The sequence below is a fragment of the Corvus moneduloides genome, chromosome 2 (assembly GCF_009650955.1).
Source record: "Corvus moneduloides isolate bCorMon1 chromosome 2, bCorMon1.pri, whole genome shotgun sequence".
In the NCBI taxonomy this organism is placed as follows: domain Eukaryota; kingdom Metazoa; phylum Chordata; class Aves; order Passeriformes; family Corvidae; genus Corvus; species Corvus moneduloides.
The window spans coordinates 39,351,191-39,378,198 of NC_045477.1; the positions used below are offsets into that span (position 1 = coordinate 39,351,191).

Here is a 27,008-nt window from a genome sequence, read left to right on the forward strand (position 1 = left end):
TGGGCACTTGAAACCCATCCTGGCAGAAGCCAAGAAATGAATGGTAGATATTTTCCTGAAACTCACTTCCATCAATGGCTCCTTAAAATTGATTTTGGGAAATGCAATCTGTGTGGGGCTGAAAATGCAGGCAGCAGGCACAGGAGAAGACATCTGTGGCACCACTGGAGGACAGGGGCCAGCAGCAGGTAAGAAAAGTGGGTGGATAAGAGAAGAGGAGTTTTGGAAACAGATCAAGGAGAAAGAATGGCATGGGACAATGCACGTGAAGCTCTAAGATGACGTCAGTATTATAAATGGGCTCTTTGCTCCTTATATGACTAAGGCAGTGACATGAAAAGCCTTTCCATCTTACTGCCATCCTCTTCTCCCCCTCAAAATCCAAAAATGGTTCATTAAACTGCGAGGAAAATCTTTTTTTGTACATTAGCCTATTTTCAAGACTCTAAAAATAACACTCTTGGGCCCAAATTTAGCCCTCTGCAAGCCTTTCAAAATTAAATTAAGAGCACCAGTAAGGCGAGGAAGCAGGGAAGGGAGCCAGGGACACGACTGCGGCAGCCCGGCTGCAGTGGGGAGACGGCAGCTGCTGATCCATAAATGCTATTGAGGCAGGTACCACATACTCCTGCAGCTGAAACGTGCCACCTCTGTGTGCCTCAGCCTTTTAAATTGTTCTGTGGGAATAACACCAAAGAGTCCTTAGAGATCTGCAATGAAGAGCACATGCAGAGCTGGGCGAATCATTATTACTTAGGAATAGGACCCCAGTGACTCTGTCACAACCATCACCAAGATGGTTTCTGTAACAAACAGATACAATGACCAAGAACCAGTGGAATACTCTGCCTTGCCTCTAAGTTGAACAAGGTCTTCGTTATCTTTTCCCCTCAAAAATCTTATGCCTGGTAACTGAATCTCTGGAGGAATGAAGTCTCATTACACACCAGAACAGCCTTTATTTCTGTCTTCTTTTACCAAGTAACATCATCTACCCATCCCACCCGTCAGCAGCTCTCCCTCTAGATGAAACAGCTCTCCAGGAGTCTAAGAATGGGAGTACCTTAGAACCTAAACACAAGTCCTGGCTCAGAGGGTGTGAGGACTTCATGCCACCACCTACCTTTGTCCTCTGCTCAAGCAGTGACTTCGCAGAACAAACCCACACTGCTACATTCAACAACCGCTTCTCTACTCCAGGATCCCACCTTGTGTTTGCACAGTCACCCCTGGCTGGAGGTGCAGAGCTCTCTCATGCCCTCCCAACTACTGCACCCAAGACAGGGAAACTGCTGTTTTGTTGAGGCAACCTCCAGATCTGAGGAACAAAATCATCATCTCTTTTGCTTGCCTGTATGGGGTTAGGGAAAGGGATTTAGGTCCTGCTAAAAAGGTAGGACTGCTGCAATTCAGGGTACTGCAGTTCTCTACAACCACATGTTCACACTGCCTCCCAACACAGCAGCCAGCATGCTGCTACAAAAATCCCTCTCCTGGCTGATGTCCCTGCACAATTCGTGCATGCAGCTCACCCTGAGTAGCTGCAGCCAGCCTGGGGTGGTACAGAGCTGAATTGCAAGCAAACTCTATGCACAGGGTCTTAGAGGCCTGTGCACCGCTGAACACTGTTCCAGAAGGACCTGAGAGAGTACATGAAGCTCTAAATTCAGGGTTTGCTTTTTGACCATGAACAAAACAGCTGATGTGTTTTCCTCTTGTGCTGCCTGGTGAGGCGCTTGCCTACCAGCGATGCTGCACAGCCTGGCTGACAACCCACATCCTGCGCTGGCTGAGGCCAAGCCAGGCCTGCCTCCTCCCACCCACCCTGCCAGTGCTGTCACTGCTTCTTGCATCTAGCTCAGTCAAGATGCCCAGGTCCACTTTATGGCTTTTGTAATGCAAGTTTTCCCATAACCTGCATCATTTTGCCAGGACTAGCTTAGGGTGTGACTACAGGAGTGAAGATGAGTAAAAACTGGGCAAGAGAGAGGGAGCACCTCAGACCAACCAGGGAGAGAGTAACTTTATCCCTGGACACTGCACAAGCCTCCTGATAACAAAGATGCATGAGGAGAGCACTCGAGATCTCTCCTAGCCATTTTCCAGTTATTCTCTTTTACTTTCTTCTGAATATTTGAGTCCTAAAACCCATAAAGGTCATATTGTTTGGCTTCTCACAACTTAAGGGAAGACAGGTTTGTGTTACTAAATTGTTGTGTAACAGTTTTCTCAAGTCTGCAGAGATTCTTCTATCCTGAATCACAATAAAAATGAGCAAAAGGAATCTTTTTTGGCTTAGACAATATTAAAATGCACCCTTTTTGTAATTTTTTTTCTTTCCTCTGAGTTAATCTCTCCTTGGTAACCTCCTACACACTCCAAGTCACTCTGCACATTTTGAACAGAGTTATTATGCATAAAGCTGCAGCACTGGTATGACACGTTCAACCCAACAGCACGAACACCTTGCTCCTGTGTTACTCCTTTCCCCAAAACCATGTCTGCTCCATCTTCTGAGAAGACAAGCTCTCCAAGCTGGGAACTGTTTTTGTTCCAGCTACACACAGTCCTCTTCTATGTTTCCTACAGGAGGAAGGCGGTCTCTGAACTGGTCCCTTGACATAAACATATAAAACTTGCCTGTATAGACAAACATTACACACGCACACACGAAGCCCCTTTGCTTCTGCAGTCCCTGAACTCAGATTTGGCATGTTTCTGTCTACCTTGTGAGCATACACTGGTCAGAAACAACAGGTGAAAGATATGGTGCAGGGACAGGAATGTGCATGTTGTACATGTACAAAAACATAGAGAATGAGTAGAGTTTAAAAAATATGTATCTTTTCAAATCAAGTGTGAAACATGGAATCGAAACTCAACAGCCAAGTGACAGGTTTTATCTCCTACAGGAAAATACCTCTCTGATACTTCACATTTAAAGGACTACCTGGGAATATTTTGGTTGTACTCAACATATCTAAACTTTCCTTCCCTCTCTTTTTTTTTTAATGCCTTTGTCTCAAGAAATGGAAAATGATTAAATTTCCTCCTTAATCATCATTTTTGCCACTTTGCAGGCAGGGTAGTCAGTAAGCTGCAGGAATACCCACTTCACCTAAACCTAGAGATCTACATCTGTGCTGGTCGCCCTAGGCACTCTATACCTGTTGGTGGAAAGCAGGATACCTAGGAGAAGCACCTTTAGCATAGGTACCCTTCTTCCCGCTGAAAGCTAAGAACTAGGATAAAGGAATGTCTGTGCAGACTCAGAAGGGCAAATCCCAACCCTGGTTCTTTCTTGTGGTCAACATAGCAAAACCCAATCTGCTGGACATCCCCTAACAACTGAGCAGTCATATCCTACACTTTGCAGAGAAGTACAAACGTGCTGTGTGCAGAGAGGCAGCAGGGAATGAGCCAAGTCAGATACAAATACTGCATGAATTTCATTTAAAAAGGCATGGCTCCAAAGCTTGTAGACAGGTTGTCTTAGCTGAGGTATGACAGACAGCTTTTGTGTCAGAGCTGGCTCTTGTCTGCTGTCACAAAGAACCACAAAAGGGAAGTCAGCCTTCCTGAAAAGACTTAGCCATAGGATTACTTTTACATACTCGATTCATTCATTAACTTTGTTTGTAAATTAATAGCAAAACCTATACACTTACATAACCAATGCTTCTCTGCTTTAAATGGCTTTTGGGGGTCTCAAACCATGTTCACCTATTCCTTCCCCTGAATTGCCCTACCACTGCATCCCTTTCCTCTTTCATGGCTGTTTCCGTCAGTCAATCAACAAAGGACAGTGCCACTATGGCAGGTGCATTAAGATTTATCATTACTCCAGTGATGGTGTAAAAATGCCTGAAACAAAACAGATAAAAAAGCTCTTTTGATTCATGCCAGAAAAAAAATCCCCACAGAGGACTAATTCCGTCCAGTTGACATTGACAGAAGCTGCAGGCCTGACACAAATCTGTGCAGAAACAAGATGAGTATGCTTCTTTAGGACAGTTTTTCACAGGTGCATAGGTTTCTTCTATAAATGAAACATTGCTTGCAACAGGAAAAAGGGCACATTTTTCCTAGCATTTTACTGCTAAGGTGCTTTTGTCCTCTCAGTGCTCAATTATCAGGACCATGGAACAGAAGCCATGCTTACTTGACTGCAAACACTGCACTACTTTGAGGAGAATTTCAGCTGCCATTTATGGCTATTTCAAGTGTACTTTGAGAAGATTTATGTGCAAAGAATCCTACTGGAAATGCAATAAAACATAAGTCAAGCAAGTAAATGGACTTTGTTGATTATTTTTGAATCATTAAGAATACCACAGCAGAAAGACTATGGGAACGAACAGAAATATCTCTGCCTGCTGAGGCACGGGGACTTTTCTGAGGATTATGACCAGATGGCTCAAAAAACTATGTTAGAGGCATTCAGAGCTGCAAGATATTAATTGCAGGGAAATGCTTTATGTCTTATTCCTTTGGGATATTAAAAGTTCAAAGGGGAAAAGACAAAACACCATGGACACATGGATCATTTAAAAAGAGTACACAAAGAATCAAACATACTGTCCAAATACCACATCAAGCCCATTCAACTCCTAAGAGAGCACTTGGCCAAAGGCAGCCTCCTAGCTTAGTTAAAAAACACCACAAGAGGTACTTAAGTTATCAAAAAATGTTCTGACAACAGATCACATATTACACTACTCTAAAGACAGTAATAACATACAAAGTACACTGCAACTGCCTTTTAACTATGCCTTCCTGACACAACTGAAAAAATAAATCACAAACTGTGATCTCTACCTACCATATATATTTTGAGAGAGCAAAAAAGGGCTTGAGAAATCACTTGCTTACTTACCACTGTCTTGAAAATCTTTAAAAAGAAGCGGAAGATTATTGTATTTAAAAAAAAGAAATATAGTCCTCAAAGTAATATAAAGGGACTCCTCTGCAGGAGGAAGCAGCCACCACGCAGTGTTTCCCTGGGGTTTTCTGCTTTGTTTTTTCCATGATGTTCTTCTCCACTCAGACTCGAATGTCCAGTGACGAAGAACAGCCTCTCTGGGTTCTCTGGGTTGGTGAATCTCCTGGGGCCTCGCTGCACAGCTACAAGGCAAGGCTTAGAAGCTCAAAGGAACACATTGTTGAGGGCCACTCGTTCAGCCACGGCTGGCTTGTCTCTTCAAGTTTGTATGGCTTGGTGCCTCAAGAAAATTCTCTCATTAGGCTCTGACAGAAAGTCGTCATTGACTCAACTCAGCAACACTCCCTGGCACAGAAGGTTGAAGATATTATCTATTCAGACAAGTCCAACATTTTTTAATACAGAACCTTCTTCAATGCCAAGGGTTCCACATACGTCTCAAACCACAACGCCTCTGTTCTCCATGGGCTGCTCAAAAACTTTGGACAGCACATTAGCTTGACTCTATCCATTATTGTTACTGAATTTTGTTTAGCAAATAACTTATACGTGAAAAGAAGATTAAAAGTTTCAAGGAAACCATTAAACTAGTTCAGTGAAGTTCATATCATCAGTCTTAAGTGACAGAAAAACACTCTGATCAAAAACAGTTATAAATTCTACCAACTAAAGTAAGTCACAGAATACTGCCTCCATTACTAAGAATTTCACTTTTGAGTTTGATACAGGTAATTGATATTTATAATGAGCAAGCAATCATACAGAGGGGAACAAAGATGTTTCATTCCGTGCAAAAACATCTACAGAAAATCAAATCTTGGCAGGCACTGCATGCAATCACAAATCCATGTACTCCCTTTAAATACCATGCTTGTTCATACCTGCCTGATCTGCCCTTAAATTTACAAAACTGTAACTAACAGGGGGCAGGAGGGAAGCCACTTCTTACCTGGTTTTACTCAACAAAAAGAAAATTCTTGCATTTTGTAGCTAGGAGAAATATGGCAGTCGATTAGGAAGAGATGAAAATATTTTTCAGAGCATATGAAGGTCATTTGCTCATTCTCCTTAGTTTTCCATTCCTAATAGATGGCAATCATAAATGCTTCCAGAGATTTCTTTCACCATGCATTACTTCATATTCAAGCATTTAGGTACCTCTATGTAAGAAAAATTAGCAATGTTTGCTGTCTTTGCTCTTTTCTTACTAGATGAGCACTTAGGGAATATTATTTCCACATAAAGGAGACAGAAAACTGACTGCATCTGGCTTTTCCCCTATCTAATTTGCATGAAATCAATAGTTTTCAACCCAGAGGTTGGCTGCTCTGTGGGCTTGTTTCCTTGAAAGGGGGAGGTGCAGAAAAGGACTTACTGGGGAGAGGTGCAAGGAGGGGACCAAGATTTTCCATCTCTTGGGATATTTTAAAATGAAAATCATTATAGTTCTTATGAAATATGCAGCACTTACTATAAACTGGAGTCCTCGAAAAACATGGCAATGGCAGGGGCTAAATTCCAGTCACGGACAGGGCTGTCCTGGTATGACCATGCTTATGGACAAGAGCATCATTCATTCTCCAGAACCAGTCCTTTGTGCCTTTGTTCATCAACAGCTTAATGCTCCAAAGAAAGGAAGCCCATTTCCCACAAGCACACACAGGCAACTCGTTTGGTCAAAATAAGAATTTCAAGATAGTTAAAATATATTTCCCTGTAAAACTTCCTTACTTCTCTTCTGCTGCTCTTTAAGTCCCTCTGTTTGACACCTTTGATAATGTAAAGCACTGCCTGTTCTTGGATTTGGCCCTTGGACTTCATGCCTGTGTAAAAAGGGACCTATGGAAATGCTAGCAGCAGGTCAGGTAAGGGCCACTTCTGCCTGCATAGCTTCTACCCCCGTACACCCACAAAAACGTGAAGTGCTCCTCCATGTGAGAATGTAACGAAGCAATGATGCAGAGAAATACACGGTCAAGTCTTCACACAGCGACAGTAAAAAGATGAACAGTTCATTCAATTTCACTGCTGCATCACCAGCTCACATCTCGCCAAGTGTTTTGTGAAAACAGGTCAATTACCTTCACCATCTGGTGGCTTGTGCAATACAGTCTGTAACTTAATAGCAGTTACAGTCCAGTGCACGGGGAAGGAAAGTTCCCAACACAGAAGACATCTTTGCACATTTGCTATGTACTAGGCTGCTTACAGGCAGCCCCATGCAAAGAGTCAAGGGCTAGTCCAAAACAGGAATATTTATCCCCATATATTATCCTGGAGCCGACTGGCAGGGCAGAAAGTCTTCAACTACCATGGAGGAGCTTAGGCAGAGGTTTTGTCATGATTTAGTGCTTCCAAGCTAGCATCACTCACTGACTGAAAAGTCCCTTAAAATCAAAACTGAAAAACATTGCTTAAATGAGTGCCTAGAGTTTAAAACGTTATGTCACTCTCTAAACCCAGCTCTTGTTGAACATGTGTTACACATAACCAAAGCCTGACACACTTCCTGCATTGGCAGGGAGATAGTAATGGAAAAGCTCACTGAGGCTAGTTTTAGTGATTTACAGCAAAGGATGGAGGGGGGGGGATCACATCTTTCTTCAATATGTTTTTCTACTAACAATATACGTGTTCTACATAAAACTAGTCTAAGCTACTTTGCACTAAAGCTAGAGTAAAGCAAGACAAAGGTGGCAAAGTCAGTGACTGGCATTTCAGTTAATCCTGCCCAATATCACCTGAGGGACAGCATTTACCTCAATTTTAGAAGTCTGTATTAGGAGGTATTAGTCTGCATTCTCTCCACAGTCAGAAGAGAAACATATTAGGTTCTCAAAAAAGACAAAACCGTACCTTTACTGGAACCCAGTTAAAGCTGGGATACTCAGAAATCACTTGCTGCCCCTCAAAGTATGTTCCCAACATCTGCACCAAGGACTTCTCTAGCTCAGCTCCATGACATTCTCACCTAGCATGGGCACATTCTTAAAGCTGAGATAGATCAGATCATAAATGATCTATGTCCTTCTGTAGAGTGCAAAGGAATTGTGGTTGGCTAGCTTAAATGCAGACTTACCCAAATAGATTTAATCCAGGAAACCTAAGGAGGCAGCAACAGTATCCATTTACTGTCTTGGAAGGAAATACTCCTTCATATACCTTTTGTCATGCATCAGTTATGCATCTCACAAAATAAACCACACGGGCTTGTCTACAGTCTCTGACCATATACACAATATACAACAAATTAAGGTTACACAGGCCACTCTGTTTCTTCCCATTTCTAACCTTCAAGTCTCGGGAATGCTACAGTAATATTCTTGCATCTCATGCATCAACCTACTGTAAATACACCAATTCCTCATATATTAAAGAAGAAAATCACTATGTAGAGAACAACAGTCATGAAGGATGGGTCATATACTTGTACAGTATTTTGTCTGGACTTCAGAGCAGTATCAGGAATTGTGGATCTTACTGTTGCCCTCAAAGGGGAGAATGGTTTAGTGGTCACAACAGCAATGCTAACAACAAAGATTTGAACAATTTTTTTTGAAGGCTGCACAGCCATGCAGGTGACATACAGATCTGCTGTAGTTTCCTTCTTTCTAGATGCAAGAAGCAATATAAAGAAAACAACACACAAGTTTCCATCCTTTGGTTTCAGCTTTTGCTGCATACAAATCCAAAAGCAAACACAATGGGCCTTAACAAGTTATCAGGCAAAGGTACTGTTCTTAAGGGAAGCGGCAGCAGGCTCTGCTGGCCATATCCACTCAACTGCAAATGAATAGGATCCAACCCTTTCATAAGAGCTACTCCAAAGCTTTGAACATGGTAAACTTCAGGCATTATCCTATAAAGCAACAGCTACCTGAAAATGAAAATCCCTACTGATAAAAGTCAGAGCATCAGCAAGAAGACTTGAGTACTATAAAATGCACAGACACATCTCCTCATACGCATAGGAGAAAATACTGCCTACAGGACATAGGAGCAAGAAACTCGCTGTATTTTATTAACCACCACCTTCCCAGATCTGTAACAGCTATTTATACACTCCAATCCCTTTGGCAATGTTGGCTTTAAGGTGTTTTTAACATCTCAACCCAAATTACAAAGTATCTATAGATTTCCAACTCCATTTTCACTTCCAACTACTTCAATTCTGTTCTTGCGTGATCTATAACTTATGTTAAAACATATGGCAGTGTGTTTGCTAAAAAATCTCTACAAGAGTATATACCCTAAATCAATTCTAAACAGCTTTGGATTTGAGATCAGGAAGGGGGTGGAAGGAGAACCTAAGAGTGCTTTGTTGTTTTTCTGTTGGGGTTCTGGTTTGTTGGGGTACTTTTCTTCTTTTTTTTTTTTCCTAAGAAACTAACTGAAGCAGCCAAAAGTTATTTAGAGTTAGTTTATGAAGTGAAAATTCTGTAAGCTTTCTACTGGAAAGGGAATCTAATCTCAGTTCCAGATACTGACATGCTCAATATACATTAAAAAAAACCCCAAACCTTCATAAAGTTTATTATTAAATACTTTGGAGAAAGATTTAGGAAAAATACTGCACATGCATTCAGTAGGAATCCCCAGTGGTTGTCTCATTTACCTCATTACACACATGCGCGCACACACACAGAGTGTTAATTGCACTCCAAAAGAAAACTGCAGGCACAGACTGCAAGAAATTAGGTGGGTCCTTCCCCTGGCTCCCTCCTCCCAATGGACGCCTACTATTCTTCTAAAAATTCCCCACAGAAAAAGAGAGTGCTAATTGTAGCTATCACATAGTGTTTTTCCATCGTCACAGAAATTTAATTCCTAAATTTGAGCCAATGCACATGCAGAGGCAGAGACCAAATAGAGGTAGGAGTGATGATGAATCCACGTAGCAATTCACTCGAGCAGGAAAAATTTAAACACATAACAAGATCATAATCACATAAATGGCATATCCACGTCAAAATCTTGAAAAGCTTATTTTCAGCCTCTTAAAGCCAACTGATGCAACACCTTCCTGTGAGAACACCGTGCAGCCCAGGCACTCGCCTCCCATACCACAGAGTTACCACAAAATGCATCAGTTCCTTCTTCAGGGCTTGTTCTCTTATGCTCTTCCAGGAACAATGTGGGACCTCTTTTTGTCCCACAGTAATGAGATGCTTAGCTCAAATCTCAGTACCTGGTAAGACTTGGGAGTTTGTGCTGTCTTGTGCCAATGAAAGCTGCACAAGACGCTCAGGTGTGTAAGGAAAGAGCTAGAGCAGAGAACATGCTCGTGTCACTGTATCAGTTAATGGTACTGCCTCATCTGCAATATCCAAGGCAAGGCCACATCTCAGAAAGTTCCAAGAAAATAGCAAAACCAATCAGGACCTTAAAAATCCCTCACAGAACTGACTTTCAAAACTTGTGGAACTGTCACACGACAGAGGTGTCAATTCGAAGAAAACTGGCCAAAGAATGACAAGCCCTGGGAAGGAACGTCCGTTGTCCTCGACTTAAGACATGACAGAAATCACCATTATCTGACCATCACTCAAAATAACTGTTCCCTTTGGGAGCTGGCACCAAGCTCCAAGAGGAAGCCCAGGGAGCAAAGAGTAACACACCAGCACCGACAGTGATGATTTGAGGACAGATGGTGGGTCTGCAGTTGCACTGGAATACAGAACAGATCATCTGACCCCCAAAGACTGCTCACCAGCCTTAGACACTCTCAGGAATAAAGAATGAAATGATGAATGCATGGATTCCTCTAGGAGAATTAAGTCAACCTGCAGGGGTGGAAACTGTCCCTTTCTCCCTATACTCTAATACAAGTAGGAGCATGGGAATGCATTTTCTCTAGGTCTGCCTACCACTGACAAGCAGCCACTCGAGTGTAAAGGTATGACCCAGCTTTACACCTACACACAGCTGCACTGCAGCCACTCACACCACCTCTGCAAGAGTAAGCTTTAGGTGAAGCACAGAAGGCATGTGCCAAATTGTGTTCACACAGAGTTGATGCAGGTGAAGAGCAAGAAGCCTTTTGCCAGCAGAAGCAGGTGCTCACACTTAGCCTGCAGTGACTTTATTGTAAATAAGTAATTCTCTGTTTTACCATCTCTGCTGAAATACTACTCTAAAATGAAAGAGGAGCAGCATTTGCTCCAACCAAGGCAGAACTTTCGATTGCTTAGAAATAAAAAAAAGAGGGCAGGCTGTGAAGAAATCACTCCTGCATATTACAGGAACTGTGGCACAGCATGAAATTATGGGCTTCTAATGGCCTCCAGGAATACATGGGCATCTTCTGCTTGAAAAAAATCTCTCATGCAGCTAAGTGAACATTCCCCTGTGGACACTGTTTTTGGTTGCTAGTGGGTACAGAGGCCCTGCTGAATAGGAAACCAGACAAGCTGAGGAGAGCTGGAATCCCTGCCCAGACAGCTTACAGTTCACACAGATAAGGTGACAAAAGTGGGGAAAGAGTCACAAAACACAATCAGGATTGCAAGGACAACATGTTGAGCCATCTTAACCACTGGAAGGGAAAGACAACTTCAGTTCTAAAAAGGAAATATTGGCTTGTCCTCTACTTCTAAAGGTAGTCCTGAAGCGTCACCAAAACTGTGAGAAGGCAAGTTGAGTTGTGCATCAAAACTGAAAAAGGAATCCCACATACGCAAACTTCAGTAAAAAATTAAATAAGAAAATAAGTTTAATTTTTTAATAATTTCATATATAATATTATACAGTTAGAGCTGTAGCAGAATTTTCAATCTTATTCATATCAATAAGCCAATTAGCCTCAGCCTAAAAATTATGTTTTCTGTATGTTAGAGTGACTGAACACCCTAACTTCACAGGCGAAAAACTTCAGACATATTACAAATTTCCATACTCAGGCATGTTCAGAAGATTACTTTTTGGATCCATAGGCAAAAGGTGCAAACTATCATAGAATGCACATAAACTACTGATTAATTTCCAAATTGTAGCTTAAAATTGGCTAATAAACTGCCTTTAGAAAGAAACATTCATATTCTTGTCACTTATGAACAGGTGGACTCTCTGTTATTAATTGTGAATGACTGAGACAACACTCAGGGGATGAAAAATCATCATGGTTGTCAAAGGAATTAGCTTTGTACTCAGAGATTTTTATGCAATTTTACTGTGTTTAGATTTTACAAAGATTTTCAACCACAGCTGAGAAATGCTCAAGTTGTTACTGGAATGCACCAGTACCAACAGTTTTATACTCAGGGACTTTTTTTTTAAAGCTAAGATATACCAGCAAACCCCTTGTTTTCATAAGAGGAGCATACAGATAGCTTTCAAAACCCCTGTGACACTGAACTAGAACTCCGAGTTTATAATTAACTAATCTAATAGCAGACTTAAAAGAGCCCTATTTGCACCTTTTTTATGTCAGAGCTATTCATTGTGACAGATTATTTTCATCAGCTTGGAGATAGATAGCAATCTTTCTCTGAAAGAAGGTACTTCCAAGGACTCAGTGTTTACAAACAAGCAGAAGTTCTCAAGACAGAACACTTTTTATATATACATACACATAACAGGAAGAAAAAGTATATACAACTGACAGGTTGAGGATTTCACTTACTTAAAGCACCTAAAAGAAAATGGAGTTGCTTTGAAAATTCATCTCCAAGTGAGGATTGCAGAGTCAGCTTTTTGAAGATTAAACAACTTTATCAAGAAGGACATCATAAAGTAGAGATTAAACTTCAATTTCACCTGCTTGACTTCAGGCCCTTTCAGTAATTTGGCTAAATGTATTTTGGCATTACTGAAAGCTGACATTATTTTACCATATCCAACTCACAGAAGCAAGACATGTTCTCTGAAAGAGGTCACATTTTGTATTTTTTTCTTTTTTAAGACAAAACATACATACCCTTAAATCTGGAGAGAAGTTGTCTGCTGAGGTGGAGATGGAGTCAGACGACAGAGCAGAAGCAGATTTGGTGTGAGTGGAATGGTCCGACTGCGACGTGGAAGCGCTATAAAGAGAACCACCAGAGTGTGTCAAAACTGTGCTCAAGAAAGTTCAAAAGCTGACAAGTCCAGCCACTCGCTTACAGTCATATCAGGCATTTTTCATTATTCCCACCCTTTCCATTCTCACTTATTCAGCCCTCAGCAGTGCTTTAAGAGAACCTGTTTTACTTGCCATTACCAGAGATTACCAAAGCGTACACAACTCATTACTAAATCTCAGCTCAGACTGAGCCAACATTAATGCAGCCACCAGCTTGTGCTGAGGAACACACTCAGTGCCCGAAGCGGCGTGAGCAGCTGCAGTGGAGCTGCAGGTTGAGCTGTTGGTGGCAAGAGCCTGAGCCAAGAGGCCAGAACTGCCAACCCTTTGCACAGCAAAGGGCCTGGGGACCTGTGGCCCGGCCAGGTGACCGCACACGCAGAGACACGGCAGGAGCCAAAGACCCCCGGACCTTCCTGCATTTAGACTGTCAGGGTTTTAAAAGCCCAGGGTTTCCTTTGTTTGGGATCCCTCCTTGGAGACGCCAGCTCAAGCTGCTATTTTGTTATATTTTGTTATTTAGTTATTGCACCACGATTAAAGTATTTGAAGGACTGGGATGTCTAAGAGCCTGCTATAGGAAATAGGGGTTGAGACGGCAGAGAAATCTGGTCTGTCTCTGAGTGTGGGGTGTGGAGCTGCAAAGGGGCTTCAGTTCCATCTCATGTGGTGGGAGAGCAACTGTCAGACTGGCTCCTGGATGGTTGGACGGGGAAGTTTCCTTAACACTGGATCAAATCCTAAATTACAGAAACTAACGGCCTCCATTTCAGCCTTTCAGATGGGAGATATTAGTGCGCTGCAAGGGGATGAAAACAGACAGACTCCTGAATGCACGCCAGCACAGCTCCAACCGCAGCTGTACGGTGGTGGAAGAAGTTCAGAATTAAAACTCTTTTCATCACACACAACTTTTCTACTTCAAGGATATGTATAAACCTGAGGAGAATTAAAAAGACTCTCCCAGCACACGTCTCTGGTGATATAGAATGTGATTTGCTAAATAACAAAGCAAAATAAAAATTTTCTTTTTCTACACAGTTTTCCTAAGATAGCTGTAAGTAATTAAAATATGCTTATATTTAACAGCATTTTTATACTGCAACCTCGCCTAGAACCCTAATTGCTTAAAATTAGCATTTGATACTTAGGCTTTTAAAAACCCAGATGACTGCAAAGAAAGATCCTACATGCTACAACATTACTCCCTGATGTCACTGTACAGCGATAAACATTACCTGTGCCAATTAATTCCCACACTCTTATGGACCCCAGAAAGGTTTTAGCTGGGTGTAAAGACACTCTTAATGATCAGCTATCAGACTTGGAAGCCTAGCCATGGCCAAAGCAGAACACCAGCAGGAGTATTACCGTTACTACTTATATTAATTAGACATGTGACAACCTAGAAATAGCTGTATCTGAGCCTCCAAAGGGCCTGGAGATTTGTTAATTGTCTGAAAATTGTTCTGCTGCTGATAAACAGCCACCAAAAGGCCAAAATGTTCCATTTTTATTTCTATTCTTTGGAGTTTGGCAAAGTATTGCACAGGGAGCAATACTTTGTTAAAAACAAAAAGGAGTACAGAAACACTGGGCTCTTGCTGGGAGTTAGTCCTATCTGTTCAAGGATTAAAGAGTATTGGCACCTCTTTCATCCTATGAAGTAGAAACTTCGAAATGGAACCTTTAGGAACAGTAAAAAGTTATTTAAAATAAATGACACTGGTGTGTCAATTGATTAGCACAATTCCACTGAAGGCACTTGTTGTACAAGGTTCAACAGCTGATCACTCAGCTTTCCATCGTGCTCAGCTCCTGCAGTGTTGCCAGGTAAACTCACATAATTCCGGATGGCCAGCAGCACTTGTGCATACAACTCATGCCACAGCCACCCTACAGTCTCTGTTCAGGCAGAAAATTGTCTTACACTAAAACAGCAAGAACTCAATCTGCAAAACCTCCCATTCCTGTGAATGAAAAGGCCTCATATAAGCACTGAATTTGTGTATAGTTTCACATTACAACAAAATTGGTAAAAAGAGTGCTGCTGATGGGTTGCTCACATTCCCCTCTCCTCTCAACCCAGACTGCACACTGCTGCCATCTCCATTGTGCTGGATGGGCATCATGGGATGCACGGTTCAAGCTGCCGATCCGACGGGGCAGTAAACTATTAATAAACATGAAGAGAGTCTTCTGTTGGGTAACAAGACTGATTGGATTCATTACATGGCTATATAAATCATCAGATGCAGCACACAGAGAGGGAAGGAATCTGTATCTGGAGATGATGAGGAAGGCTGAGAACACTTTGCACACAGCAGCCTGCAGGCATGCTAAATTAGGCTGAGCACTAAACCACATTTTTACATTACTTTACTTAAACGAGCTCAGACCCCTTATGTGTTCCCTTGAAACTTCTTCCAGCCTGGTTTCTGCACGGTCAGTCTTCATTTTCCAAGTGCTCACCCTCTTATTTGCACCCGTTTAATTAATTTGATTTTTAAAAGCATATTTAAAAAAAAAAAAAAAAAAAAAAAGAAACAATTATTCCACAGAGCAGCACCCGTTTACTGTACAGCAACCTATAAGGAGATCATACTTAGAGTGTGTACTTTAAGGTACTCAAAGGTACTTAAAGTTATCAATGAAGAGCAAGCAGACACTGTAGATGCCTTCATTGTCGGGTGACAAGCCTGACTCAAGTGCCTGGGTCTCCACTGTGCCTTCTCCCACACCGGCTCCAGCCGGGGGAGCCAGAGGCTCAGGGTAAGCCTCCAGAAGCCATGCTTTCTAGCTCCCTCCCCTTTCAGGGCCCAAACTTTTGTGTATTTAAATACATTTTAAAGGTCAGCAACTCTGCTGAGTTTACAAATCCTTTAGCACAGGGATAAGTACCTAAGCCAGGGCACACCAGCAGCTGACCTGGCCCTGTCCACCACGCAGGACAGCCTACTCAACCAAGCAACCGCTGCGACATCACTGGGCACAGTAACCTATTCGTAGGAGCATTTGCTTCAAAAATTTCCTATCCTTTGGGGACAGAAAAGGGAGCTGGAAAGGCTGGACAGGTTTAGTGAAGCATGCTAGTCTCTCTGCCCCAAAGCTAGGACAAGCTAGACCCAAACAGCTCCCGAGAGCTGTCTGTCTAACCTGCTCTGAACAGCTCTCAGGGAGGGAGAGTGCTAACAAAAGGATCAAAATTTCACCAGTTTTTGTGCTGACATAACTTGTCTGCCTGGGTACATTCCCAGTGACTGCTTAACATACAAGCAGCTATTATCTAATCATTGTAAACCAAAGACTTTTATGAAATTGTTAATTAATTTCACTTTGTCAAACTAAGGGGCAAACTGCATTATGCAGGGGAAAAAGAAAAGGAAAAAGGAAAAGGGGGGAGAACCATAATCCACAGCATGTCTGAGCTGTGAAAGTGTTTTGTGTTTGTTGATCATGCTTGGCTTCAAGTGGCTGTTAAAGAAGGAAAGCATTTGCATTTTAGAAGTGGATTTTCAAAAGCTCCCTGCACCAATGTCCCTGTGCTCCTGCAGAAACCACCAGTGAAGCCTCTCTCCAGTGACAGCAGTGGGAGCTTTTGGGAAGCGATGCCTGCACACACAGCGAACAATACCCCTGGATTATGCTGCTCGGCACAGTATGCATAGGTTGCATGTGCTTGGCTCGCTACCTCTGTGCTCCTCATCTGCCATTTTCAGGGAGCTGAGATGGAAGGAAGGAGCAGACAGCAGAAAGGCTGCTGGTTTGCACCTCCCTCCTCTTATCGTTGTCAGGCAGCTGCACAGCTCCAGCTCCACTGCTTAGCAAACTAATTAATCTGATGTCCCTGCATGCACATGAGAAGTTTATTAGTTTCAGTGGTTTAGTCAATCTTAGCTCTCCTCTGCTGCCAATCCAACAGCAAAGATCCTCAAACCACATAGTTTCATATGCCTTTGGGTGGGGGACAGCAGGAGAGCATCCTGGGACCGGCACACAAACTCAGAGTGAGGAGACCAGAGCTCCCTCCATGCTTTGCCACCAGCTCTTCTGCATCATCTCAGGCAAATCATTTACTCATGCTTCTGTCACGGCTTCTGCACATTATCCCAGCTTTTGCCAATGTAAAGTTAAAGCTGTCTCGTGCAGTACTTTTGGCAGCCAGACGGGTATGTCTGGCATCAGTTTAATGTGCTGAGGACCCCACTGAGGACATTCTGTTCCCACAGGGACAAACCCCCAACAGCTGTGCTTCACCAGTAAGGCAACACAGAGAAGACCTGAGGGACGGCCAGGGCATGATGGGCACATGTAAGTGCTGGGTTGGGGGACACCTGACAAACATCTGAGAACACAGGTAGGTTTGGACAGATTTCAGCCAGGGCTAGAAGTCACTAGAGCTGTGCCAGTCACTGCTAGCTGAAGGTCTGGTTCAATACTACTTAAACATGCAAAATTACAGTATTGTCTCTGAACCTCGTTAAGGTTCTGGGGAACAACATAGATTCACAAAACACTTTGAGCTCTGCCTACAGGAAAATAAGTGAGTTCCTGTGAGGAACCAGGGAAGACCAAGGACCTCCTGGAGCATTTCTCTTCCCCATGCTTTAGGCCCAGGCAACTCTACACTGTCCTTGTTGATGGATGTCTGTGTTAAGTATGAAAAGAGATCCCCTTCAACAGGTCAAAAGCACCTTCAGGGAAAGCACCTTACTCCTGTGACTGCCATCCCCATTTACTCCACTCCTCATTCTTCCCCCACGCAGAAGCAGGAAACAGGTCTGGGATGCAACTAACACTGATCTGTGTCTTTCATCTTGGTAATTATTTTTATTATTTAAATGTTTTTCTTTATAGCCAGATTTTGAATGATGAGTCCAAATGCAAGCTGTCAGCACAATGGTCTTATACAGTATCTGCATGTAGTAGTAACCCTTTGGCTATATGGAATACATACATACAACTAATACGAGAATTACACTGGAAACCAAGCACAGTGACTCAACTGCTGATAAAGTGTTCATTGTTATTATTAGGACTATCCTACAATATGCCAGATGGTTTTCAAACATAATTCAGACTCAGACAAATGCCCTCCGGTGGTTCCTGTTCAGGCAATTGAAAGGTATTACTGCACCCGTAGCAGAATTGAAGGTATGCCAGTGTGCTGAGCTTAAACTGTCAACAAAGATGGAAAGAAGCTGCAAGCAGAAGTGTTTGCAGTGCACAAACTTGACCTGTTAAACTATGAATGTGCAGGGGAAATATTTCGGGTAAAACTGGTGATAGTGTCTTAAGCCACTTCAAAAAGTATCATTAAATGGCATTTGCCATTAATGATACAAGGCAATCTCCCTGCAATGTGAAAAATGTGATATATAAGAAAGCCCAGGAAGAGAAACAAAAACTCGTAGTAGCCATTCGTTCTGGCAACTGTTGCACTAAGAGTTTGACTAAGAAGCTCTTTCTTTCCTAGCATAGAGAAGCAATAGTTTTCCCTGGAAGCAGAAAGCACAAGTACAGCTTCTGAAGAGGGTGATTTGACCTTGTGAGGATCTGAGCATGACAGTGAACCCAAGTCAGGTAGAAGATAAGCACAAAGATGCAAAGAAATTGCCAGAATCAAACCGTGAGGCCCTGAAGTTTTAACCTGATGCAGACAAATGCACCATTTCTGCAGGACTGAGCTCTCCTACCTGTATCCTTACCCCTGTTGTAGGGAACTTAATACAACATTCTTCATACTCCAAACACAGGATATTTTACTTTGCTGTCTCCACACTCCAGAGCTAAGAAAAACTTCTCTATGAAGAGCCTTCTGTGAACACCAGGCCGAAGGATGACCACTCTGTATAACCTCTTCTCTTAGTCTTGTGACTCAAGAAAAATGTCACAACAACCAATTTCATGCATCACTTAAAACCGGACAATAACTTCCGGCAAAACCTTAGACAAAAGCCACAAAATGAATATGAGGTGTGATCTGGCTAAACCATCTCAGCCTGTAATTACTGAGAATGGTCATTTCTGAGCAAGCTCTTAGAGGTGTTCCTCATTGTGTTCAGCAGAAACATAAAGTATACCTATAGTCATTCTACTAAACTTCTGATCAGCAAGAATATAAACTATATACACCTTCCCAAAGACAAGTAAATCCTATGCAGAAAGGAACTGGGTACGATGAGAGTGGTGAGGCACTGGCACAGGTTGCCCAGAGAAGTTGTGGATGTTGCATTCCTGGAAGTGTTCAAAGCCAGGTTGGATGGGACTTTGAGCAACCTGGTCTAGTGGAAGATGTCTCTGCCCACGGCAGGGGGGTTGTAACTAGATGATCCTTAAGATCCCTTTCAACCCGAACCATTCTATGGTTCTATGACACTTGCTCAGACTGAAAAGTTAAAAAGAGACTTTTATCTTGCTTCAAAACAAGATATTGTCTAAAAAAACAAACCAAAAAAAACCCCACACCAAAATAAAAACAAAACAGAGACCATAAAAAGGAAGAAAAAAGATTACGTTCTGATTCCTAAAGCTCCCCTCCTAAATCCAGAAGCAGGAATATGCATATGAATTTAACACCCAGAACTCTACAAAAAATTGATGGAACAGATGAGAAACACACCTCTGGAAAATATGCCCATTTTATTTACAATACATGCATAGGGCTTGAGGACACCTATTTTTTATACCAATGTCTTAAAATACTAACCTGGCTCACTCCTATAAATAACACAACCAAAATCAGTAGTCAGCGATGATAAAGTCACCTTTCCAGCACCTTCTTTATGAATATTTTTTCCCTGTCAGTACAACAAGCAGCTGCTTCAAATTGCTTGCAAAGGTGTGCCAATTACTCAGACATTAATTGGCATGAGCCGCTCACACCATTTCTTTTGTATCAAACAGAATATTTTGTTTCAATAGTCACTGAACTGACATGGAAAACAGGTGACAAAATGCACCACTGAGCAATACAGTTTCAGGCACAGAGGTCATAAATGAGAAAAACACTGTAGAGGGCAAATTTCCATTTCCTCTCTTCCTGTTTTTTTAAAAGTTTCTCATTATGTGCATTCCTAAAAATTAATCAAGGTGAAAACTGCAAATTAATGATGATGAGTGGTAAATACAATTTCATTTGGAAGCTTCAGATGCCAAGAGAGCAGGGTCCAATTGATTTGAATTTACAGCAGGGCCATGAACAGAAGCACTTGTAGCACTTGGGCAGTTCTCTTAAAAGTATAATGCTGCAGAGGTATTGAGCACTCGCCGCTCACTTCCCAAGCTCAGACTGACAACACTCCCTCAATACTTCCAATACTCCTGCTTCTTCAAGAGAAGAAAAAAGTAATACTGGAAAACCTCCTGGGTCACCTCAGAGCAGAGGGAGACAAACTGGTGCTTGTTCCCCATGAATATGACTCTGTCCTAGCCAGTACTGGCTGAACTGGCCTGGGACACCCAGCTGTTGCCCACATCAGACTCTCCCATTTGCAGCAGCTCCGTGGATCTGTGCTAAGGCTAAGTGGTCCCCATAGTCCTTATCTGTGTATACACACATACTCCTAAGGGTCCTCAGAAGTCCCTCACATACCCCTCTCCAGGCAAGCACTTGAAAGCTCAGTTCTGACAGAACCAGAGCCTTGCAGCAGGAGCTGGGCACTCTATGCTGGCTTCCACTCTGCCATGGGGCCAGAACAGGCCCTGGTGCTGTAAATTAAGTTTTAGCATTTTAACACCATCCCTCCCAGGACAGGAATCACACAGTAATTGCCACTACATGTGCCCACTGTAACAGGCAACTGCTTTCCCAAAGAGATTTTGCTGACAGACAAAGGAGTGCTATCTCCAGTGAGCAGTGACTGGATCTTAATTCTTCACAGCAAAATAGAAAGTCAAAACAGGCTAATCCTACCTGGACAAATGCCACAGGAAACTACCCATAGCATGTATGAGATGCAGCCTTACCCCTCTGAGCACCCAGTACCATCTTTCTAGGCACATGCAGGACAGACAGCTACTAGTTTCAGGTGAGCTGACTGGAACTTACAATTTTTCTAAACATTTAAAGATCGCACTTTAACCTCTGCTTGACAACCTCAGAGGGGAAGAACTAAAAGCCATAAACAAATACACTTTTGAAGGAAAGAAAAGCACCAACTGCCAGGCTGCCTCTGGCATTCAGAGAAGGCAGACACTTATATTATATAATAATGTATTTTCGCTATTCGAAAGGGCCATCATGTCAGAGTTTGCCATCATCTTAAAGAGAAGCCATTTTAGCAAATAAATCATGGTGCATGTATGGGACAAACCTAAAATAGCCCCCCCATGCCACTTGCCTGAATGAAAAAGTCACTTCTGTTGCCAAGCAAAGCTGGGTCTCAGTCTGACTTCAATGTTCCAAGGGAAGAAAATGACATTTTTTAAAAGTTGATCCTTCCAAGTAGCATCCTGAGCTGAATATACAGTGCATCTTTTCCCATGAGCCATAAAGAGAATGTCCTATATTTTGACCGTGAACAAGCTTTTCTAGGAATGCAAATTTTGCTCTCAATAGTTACACAATGGACTACAGTGTCACAAGCACCGTTTGTGCTCTATTAGTCATTCTTTTATTATTTTTTTTAAACTGAAATTCACAAAAGGCCTACAGTGTTTGTAGAGCACTGGCTAAACAATAGGCTGATTGTTTAAAATATTTGCAAGATTCCAAGAATAAAGACCAACGCCCAAAGACAAATCAATATGCATCATGTAATTAATAACAGCAAGGAGCCCACAGTATCATGCTCTTGTGAGTCAACAATCCAGAAGGCAAAAACCGGGAAGAACAGGAGCTATGAGACCCCTGAATCAATATTGTCTGATCAGCACAAGAAAGATAACTACAAAATGATCTGTATTCATGAGAGGAAAAGAAGGAGGTTTGGTTTCTAACAAGCTCCCAGCTGGTATGGCATGATGCTCAGCTAGAAGAGAAAAGAAGAAAAAAAAAAAAAATTCAAGAAGTTCTTAGACTTCCACAGGGAACTGACATTTTGACTCTGTTCCACCAATTTAATTTCAGCCCATATCCAGAGAGTCCAAAGTTAGTTACTAACTTCTGCAAACAGGCTGATAACCCAGTATTTTGGTCTGATTCCAGTTCCTAATGGAAATGTTTGGATTGTAAAATCCACCTCAGTACAAGCACTTCTGCTTGCAGCATTTGGAGTTTGAGCAGGGAGTTGTGGGCAAGGCAGTCATCCCACCTTCCCCAGGTGACACACAATTCAAAGGCAGCCCTGTCTGTCTGGCTCTACTACCCTAGGCCTTGGGAAGAAGATTTGACAGACTTCCTAGAGATGGTGCACACATCTGGGTCTGTACTCCAAAGCTTAGGGGCTTCCAATCACCAGCACAGGCCCTCAGCATTGAAAATAAATTAAGACTGTAAGATGAAGAGAGGTTCAAAACACAACCCTGTTTACTGTCAACATAAACAAGGTTGTCTGCTAGAACAGTGCTCCCACCTGCTCTTCTCTGTGCCTTCCTACACACTGGGTCATTGTTATGCTTTTTGGCATCCCTGTTATTGTTCAGAAGAAGCCAGAGCCTTTGTTTTCAAATATCAGATGCTGCAGAGGGCAGGACTAAACTAGAAGTGAAGAAGATCTTGCCTGCCCTGAAAAACTATTTCTAGGTCAAAAAAATATGTCTGAGGTGGAGACATTCCAGCACCTCAGGCTTCAGATGGCTGAAGCAGTGCTGCACAGGGACAGACAGAAAGCCATCAGGGAGATCGCTGATTGACAAGATGTCTGGCAAGAGATCTCTTGGGCCGTGATGAACCAGCACATGTCCTGACCCGCAGCCTTCTCCCCCAGACAGCCCCAGCGGCCGCCTCTGCCAAGGGAATCTCCACGCTGCATGACTGCTCTGGCAAAAAGGGAACTCACAAATCCAACTTCAAGTGTTTCCCGGTGCTGCAAGAACACCCACTGTCTCTTAGCCCTGCCTGTGGAAAATGCTGATTCCAGGGCTCAGGATGTCTTGTGGCAGAGAACTAAGACACCTGGGTGGTGCTGCTATTTCCTACATCAGAGCAAACGTGGATTTCCCACTGCACGCCACAGGAGAAAGAGAGCTGGCAACATTTAACTGTCTCCACAAGCACTTTGAATGAAGACAAAAGCCATGATGGAAATCCTACATACAATTCAAAATCACCCTTGCAGTTAATCAATATTTATATCTACCCTCTAAACACTGACACCCTTCCTTTAAAAACTCATCAAGCCAGAGAAAGACAGACAAGTAAAAAACGATCAGGATTTTGTTGCAAATTCAGACATTCCCACGCTAAGTTGCAAAAACTAGTCCAGAACTGGAGAGAAAAGAGAAATTAAAAAAATGGAAACACAGAATATCAAATCTTTTATTTGGTTGTTAATTTTTATTTTTATTTTTTAGGAAAAATCTATTAACTTGATCAAGGAAAGAAAGAGAAACAAAAATTACATTAGTAAGTACTTACCTTAGGACAGAAACAAGAACTGAATAAAAAGATGGATATAACTTCTCTTTTATGATTTGTGTTCTGGCAGTGCCTCAATTTCTAGTTACTTACTAAGAACAAATTGTGCACATATTAACCAAATATACGTGTACTTCTCACAGTTCATGTGCTCTCTCAGTTTTTCTTTAGCTTCCTTCCTATGTTCCTATTTAAGAAACACCTTAGTTAGAGCGTAACACATATTGTTAAACTTCCTGATTTTCTTTAAAACACATACTACACAACCCCCTCACCCCAATAAACCTAACACCCACAGGAATTAAAAATACCAGCGATTTACTAATCAACGACATTACTTGTTCCGTCCTGGGAAAATCAAAAGAAGGTGGAAAGGATGTATAAATATAGCCAATATGGAGAGTCTTGTATCACCTAGCAAAACTGTAACACCTTGCTAAGCTTTCACAGACACTACGCAGCCATGTGCTCTGTCACATTCAGCTCAGAAAAAACAGTCTGGGAACACCTTTATTCTCTTGATAGTTCAGCCCCTGCATGAAATTGGTCCCTAGCAAAATCTCAAGGCTCAAGTCAGACAAGTATTTGACAATTTAGGGGCTTTATTTCCAGAAATTCAACCTAAGACAACACAGGATGTTTTCAAAAACAGAGCATTTGTGTGAGAAGTGAAGACTGAGAAGGGAATCTCATCATTATCTCCAAGGTGGATGCCAAGAGGATGGTGCCAGACTCATTTTGGTAGTGCCGAGTGATAGGATGAGGAGCAATGGCCATAAACTAAAATACAAGAAGTTCCATCTCAACATGAGGAAGAACTTCCAGGGTACATGTTGAAAACAAAGGTCTTTCAAATTCTTCTGCCTTGCAATGAAATGAGGAACACAAACTATGCGAGCTCATCTGAGGATTTTCTGTACATCAGTGCTCATTCATCTGAAATGAGGGCTAATCTAAGATCACCCACAGCCACTTCCTCCTGCCACTTCTGCTTCCTCAAGCAGAAATCAGTGTATGTGAAAAACCAACTAACTCAAAAAGGAATAGGACCAATGAGGTCAGAATGGTTCGCCTCTGGCTGGTGGATAACATGGGTGTCTCTACTTCTGCTTAGCCAACGGAAATCCAGGCAGTGGAGTTTAGAAAACAATTCAGCCCTCCTGGAGTGGACACTGATCTCTGCTGGATTACTTGTGGAGTGTATTGAATCCACTGAGGGTAGGGAGGTTTTAGATACCTACTTCCCATGGAGATAGAGCAACCTGAATGAGATCCTACCCTGGTTTCCTGAAGATCAGTGTCTTGTGGCAGAGTAGTTTGTATTTGCTTTGTTTAACTGAACACAGCCTTTTGCAGACACCAGAGAAAGCAAAGGGAAAGAAGGAAATGCAAAAATGAGAGAATATAACATATTTCTCCAACTTGAGAGAGAAGCCTTGTCCAAAACAATCTGCACATATTCATGACATCCTTGTTATCTAGGTATTCCCTTCTGTTGGAAATGAAACAAACTTTTTCTGTAATGGAAGAACTGACGTGCCCTCCCTTCCTATCTCCATTTTTGCTTAAATGCAAAACTTGTCATAAGTTACTATTTTCACTCCTCTGTCAAGCATGGCTAAAACTGTCCAAATGTTACAAAAATTATTAGTCAATAAACTAGACAGATATACACACATACATGGAGAAATGGGACTTAGGAAACCAGACTACAAATCTCTGCTCTCTTCTCAGTTGCAAATATATTTAGTTAACATGTAAAAAAGAGGAATGCTGTGAATTAAGAAATAGCTCCTTCTTTTTTTGGAGTTGAGAACAACCCAAATTCAATGCTCTCTTTGCCCTTACCACAATGATGGGGAAAGAGTTCTGTGTAGGTGGTCACATCTGAATTACTCACTGTAGGCTCTACTTAGAGCCACCGTGGAGAAACTGAGATGACTCATTCTTCCTCATTGTCTACAAAAAAAACCCACAACAAAACAAAACAAACCCCACCAACCCAGAGACTACCAGAACTTTGTATCAACCCAACCAGATGAGAAAAATCTCATGCAGGATGCTTGTATTTTTCTTTATGAAAGGTGGAAGCAGAAAGTGGAATGAGAATGTGGAGTCTAGAATCAGAGTATGTTCTAGCAAAAAAAGATGAACTCTGTCTCTTTGTGGTGCTGGAGGCAGCAGTGATCAGCAGAAGCTATACCCAAACAGGTGGGAATACTGAAGGCCCAAGACTGCTCTGCTGGCACAAGTCCTGAGCACATCCACCAACAGACCCACCACATCCTCCTTCTCACACCCTGGTATTTAACGACTACTCTGCTAGCATGTTGCTTCACCTTCGAGGAAAAAGACTTGGGAAGTACTCCCTCATAAGGTGTGGGGGTGTGGGGGTTCATTTTCAGTGTGGGAGTGAGGTATCCATTCTCAGACTGGAAGACACAGCCTGAATTTTCAAGAACAGTCTTCCCCAAAAGTCGGCTTGGGTAAAATACGGGCAGAAGATCCCACATTTTTCATTTCTTTTCAGAGAGGTTCTACTTACAGGTAAGATGCTGATCAGTTTGCATTTGCTAAAGGCATCCATCTGCTGGTTAAATACTGATTTTGACAGCCATCCTTCAGCAGTTCATCTCTGGTACTACAGGTCCCAGTGACCTGCCCTTACCTTCAGCATCTGCTCTCCACAGCAGGCAGACAGGCCCTTTAATCTCACAAGTGCAACCAACTCACTCCCAGCCTCCAGCCCTTTCATGGGCAGATTTAGCTGAACCTGTTCATGAGGGCAGTCCTATTACCAATGTGTACAATCCTTCTCTTCGAGAAGACCATTGAGCAGTGATATCAACTGAAGTCAACAATAGGATTTATTAACACAGCGATAAAAACAGCACAAATGCTTTATTTTCACTAAAGGCAGAAGGTACGAATGAGGCCATGGTTCAGCTCAGTAATTCATGTATTAGTGCATTTTGTACCGGGGTAAAAATGCAACAAATACTTTGATCACAAAACACCAAGCAATGATCAGAGGTATACTCACTCCAGCAGTTATATTTTGTACAGAAAAAAATAGTTGGGTTAACTTCAGTCCTGTCATTCAGTATTGCCATTGATCTTCATAGGTCATAAGCCTTGTAGTGAATTTTCAAGGCCTCAGAACTTGTCACTTTTGCTTTGCCTTAACTTTTCTTGGCCTGCTTGTAGCTTTGGTTGAACTGGTTTAGGTGTGACTGCAATTTCTGTAACTGGCCAGGTATGTATATCCCCTCTGTTTTATTTCTGTTTGTGTGTGATACAACCACAGTTTTGCACAGACAGCAGTAAAAAGCAGCTAGCTATTCTATATAGAATATTTACCACTAATGTAGTAACTTTGTAGAGAGAAATACAACAGCCTGGTAGCACAGCAGAGGACTGGAGAAGTGGAGACACAGGACGTGGCATGGAAGAGTAGAGGCACAGGATGAGAAATGGGGCACAGGCTT

The 27,008-nt window shown here is 42.2% G+C and overlaps 1 protein-coding gene across 3 annotated transcripts in view; it reads right to left on the reverse strand.

Annotated features, from left to right (window-relative positions):
• MTMR2 (myotubularin related protein 2) overlaps positions 1-27,008 on the reverse strand; it is a 63,144-nt gene that overhangs the window by 28,370 nt on the left and 7,766 nt on the right. For 2 of the 3 annotated variants that reach the window (XM_032099212.1, XM_032099214.1), the window contains exon 2: positions 12,858-12,963. In XM_032099212.1, the coding sequence (XP_031955103.1) occupies positions 12,858-12,963 (106 nt within the window). Of the gene's footprint in view, positions 1-4,876; positions 5,165-12,857; positions 12,964-27,008 lie in introns of those variants that run through there. The other variant, XM_032099213.1, reaches the window with a different exon arrangement.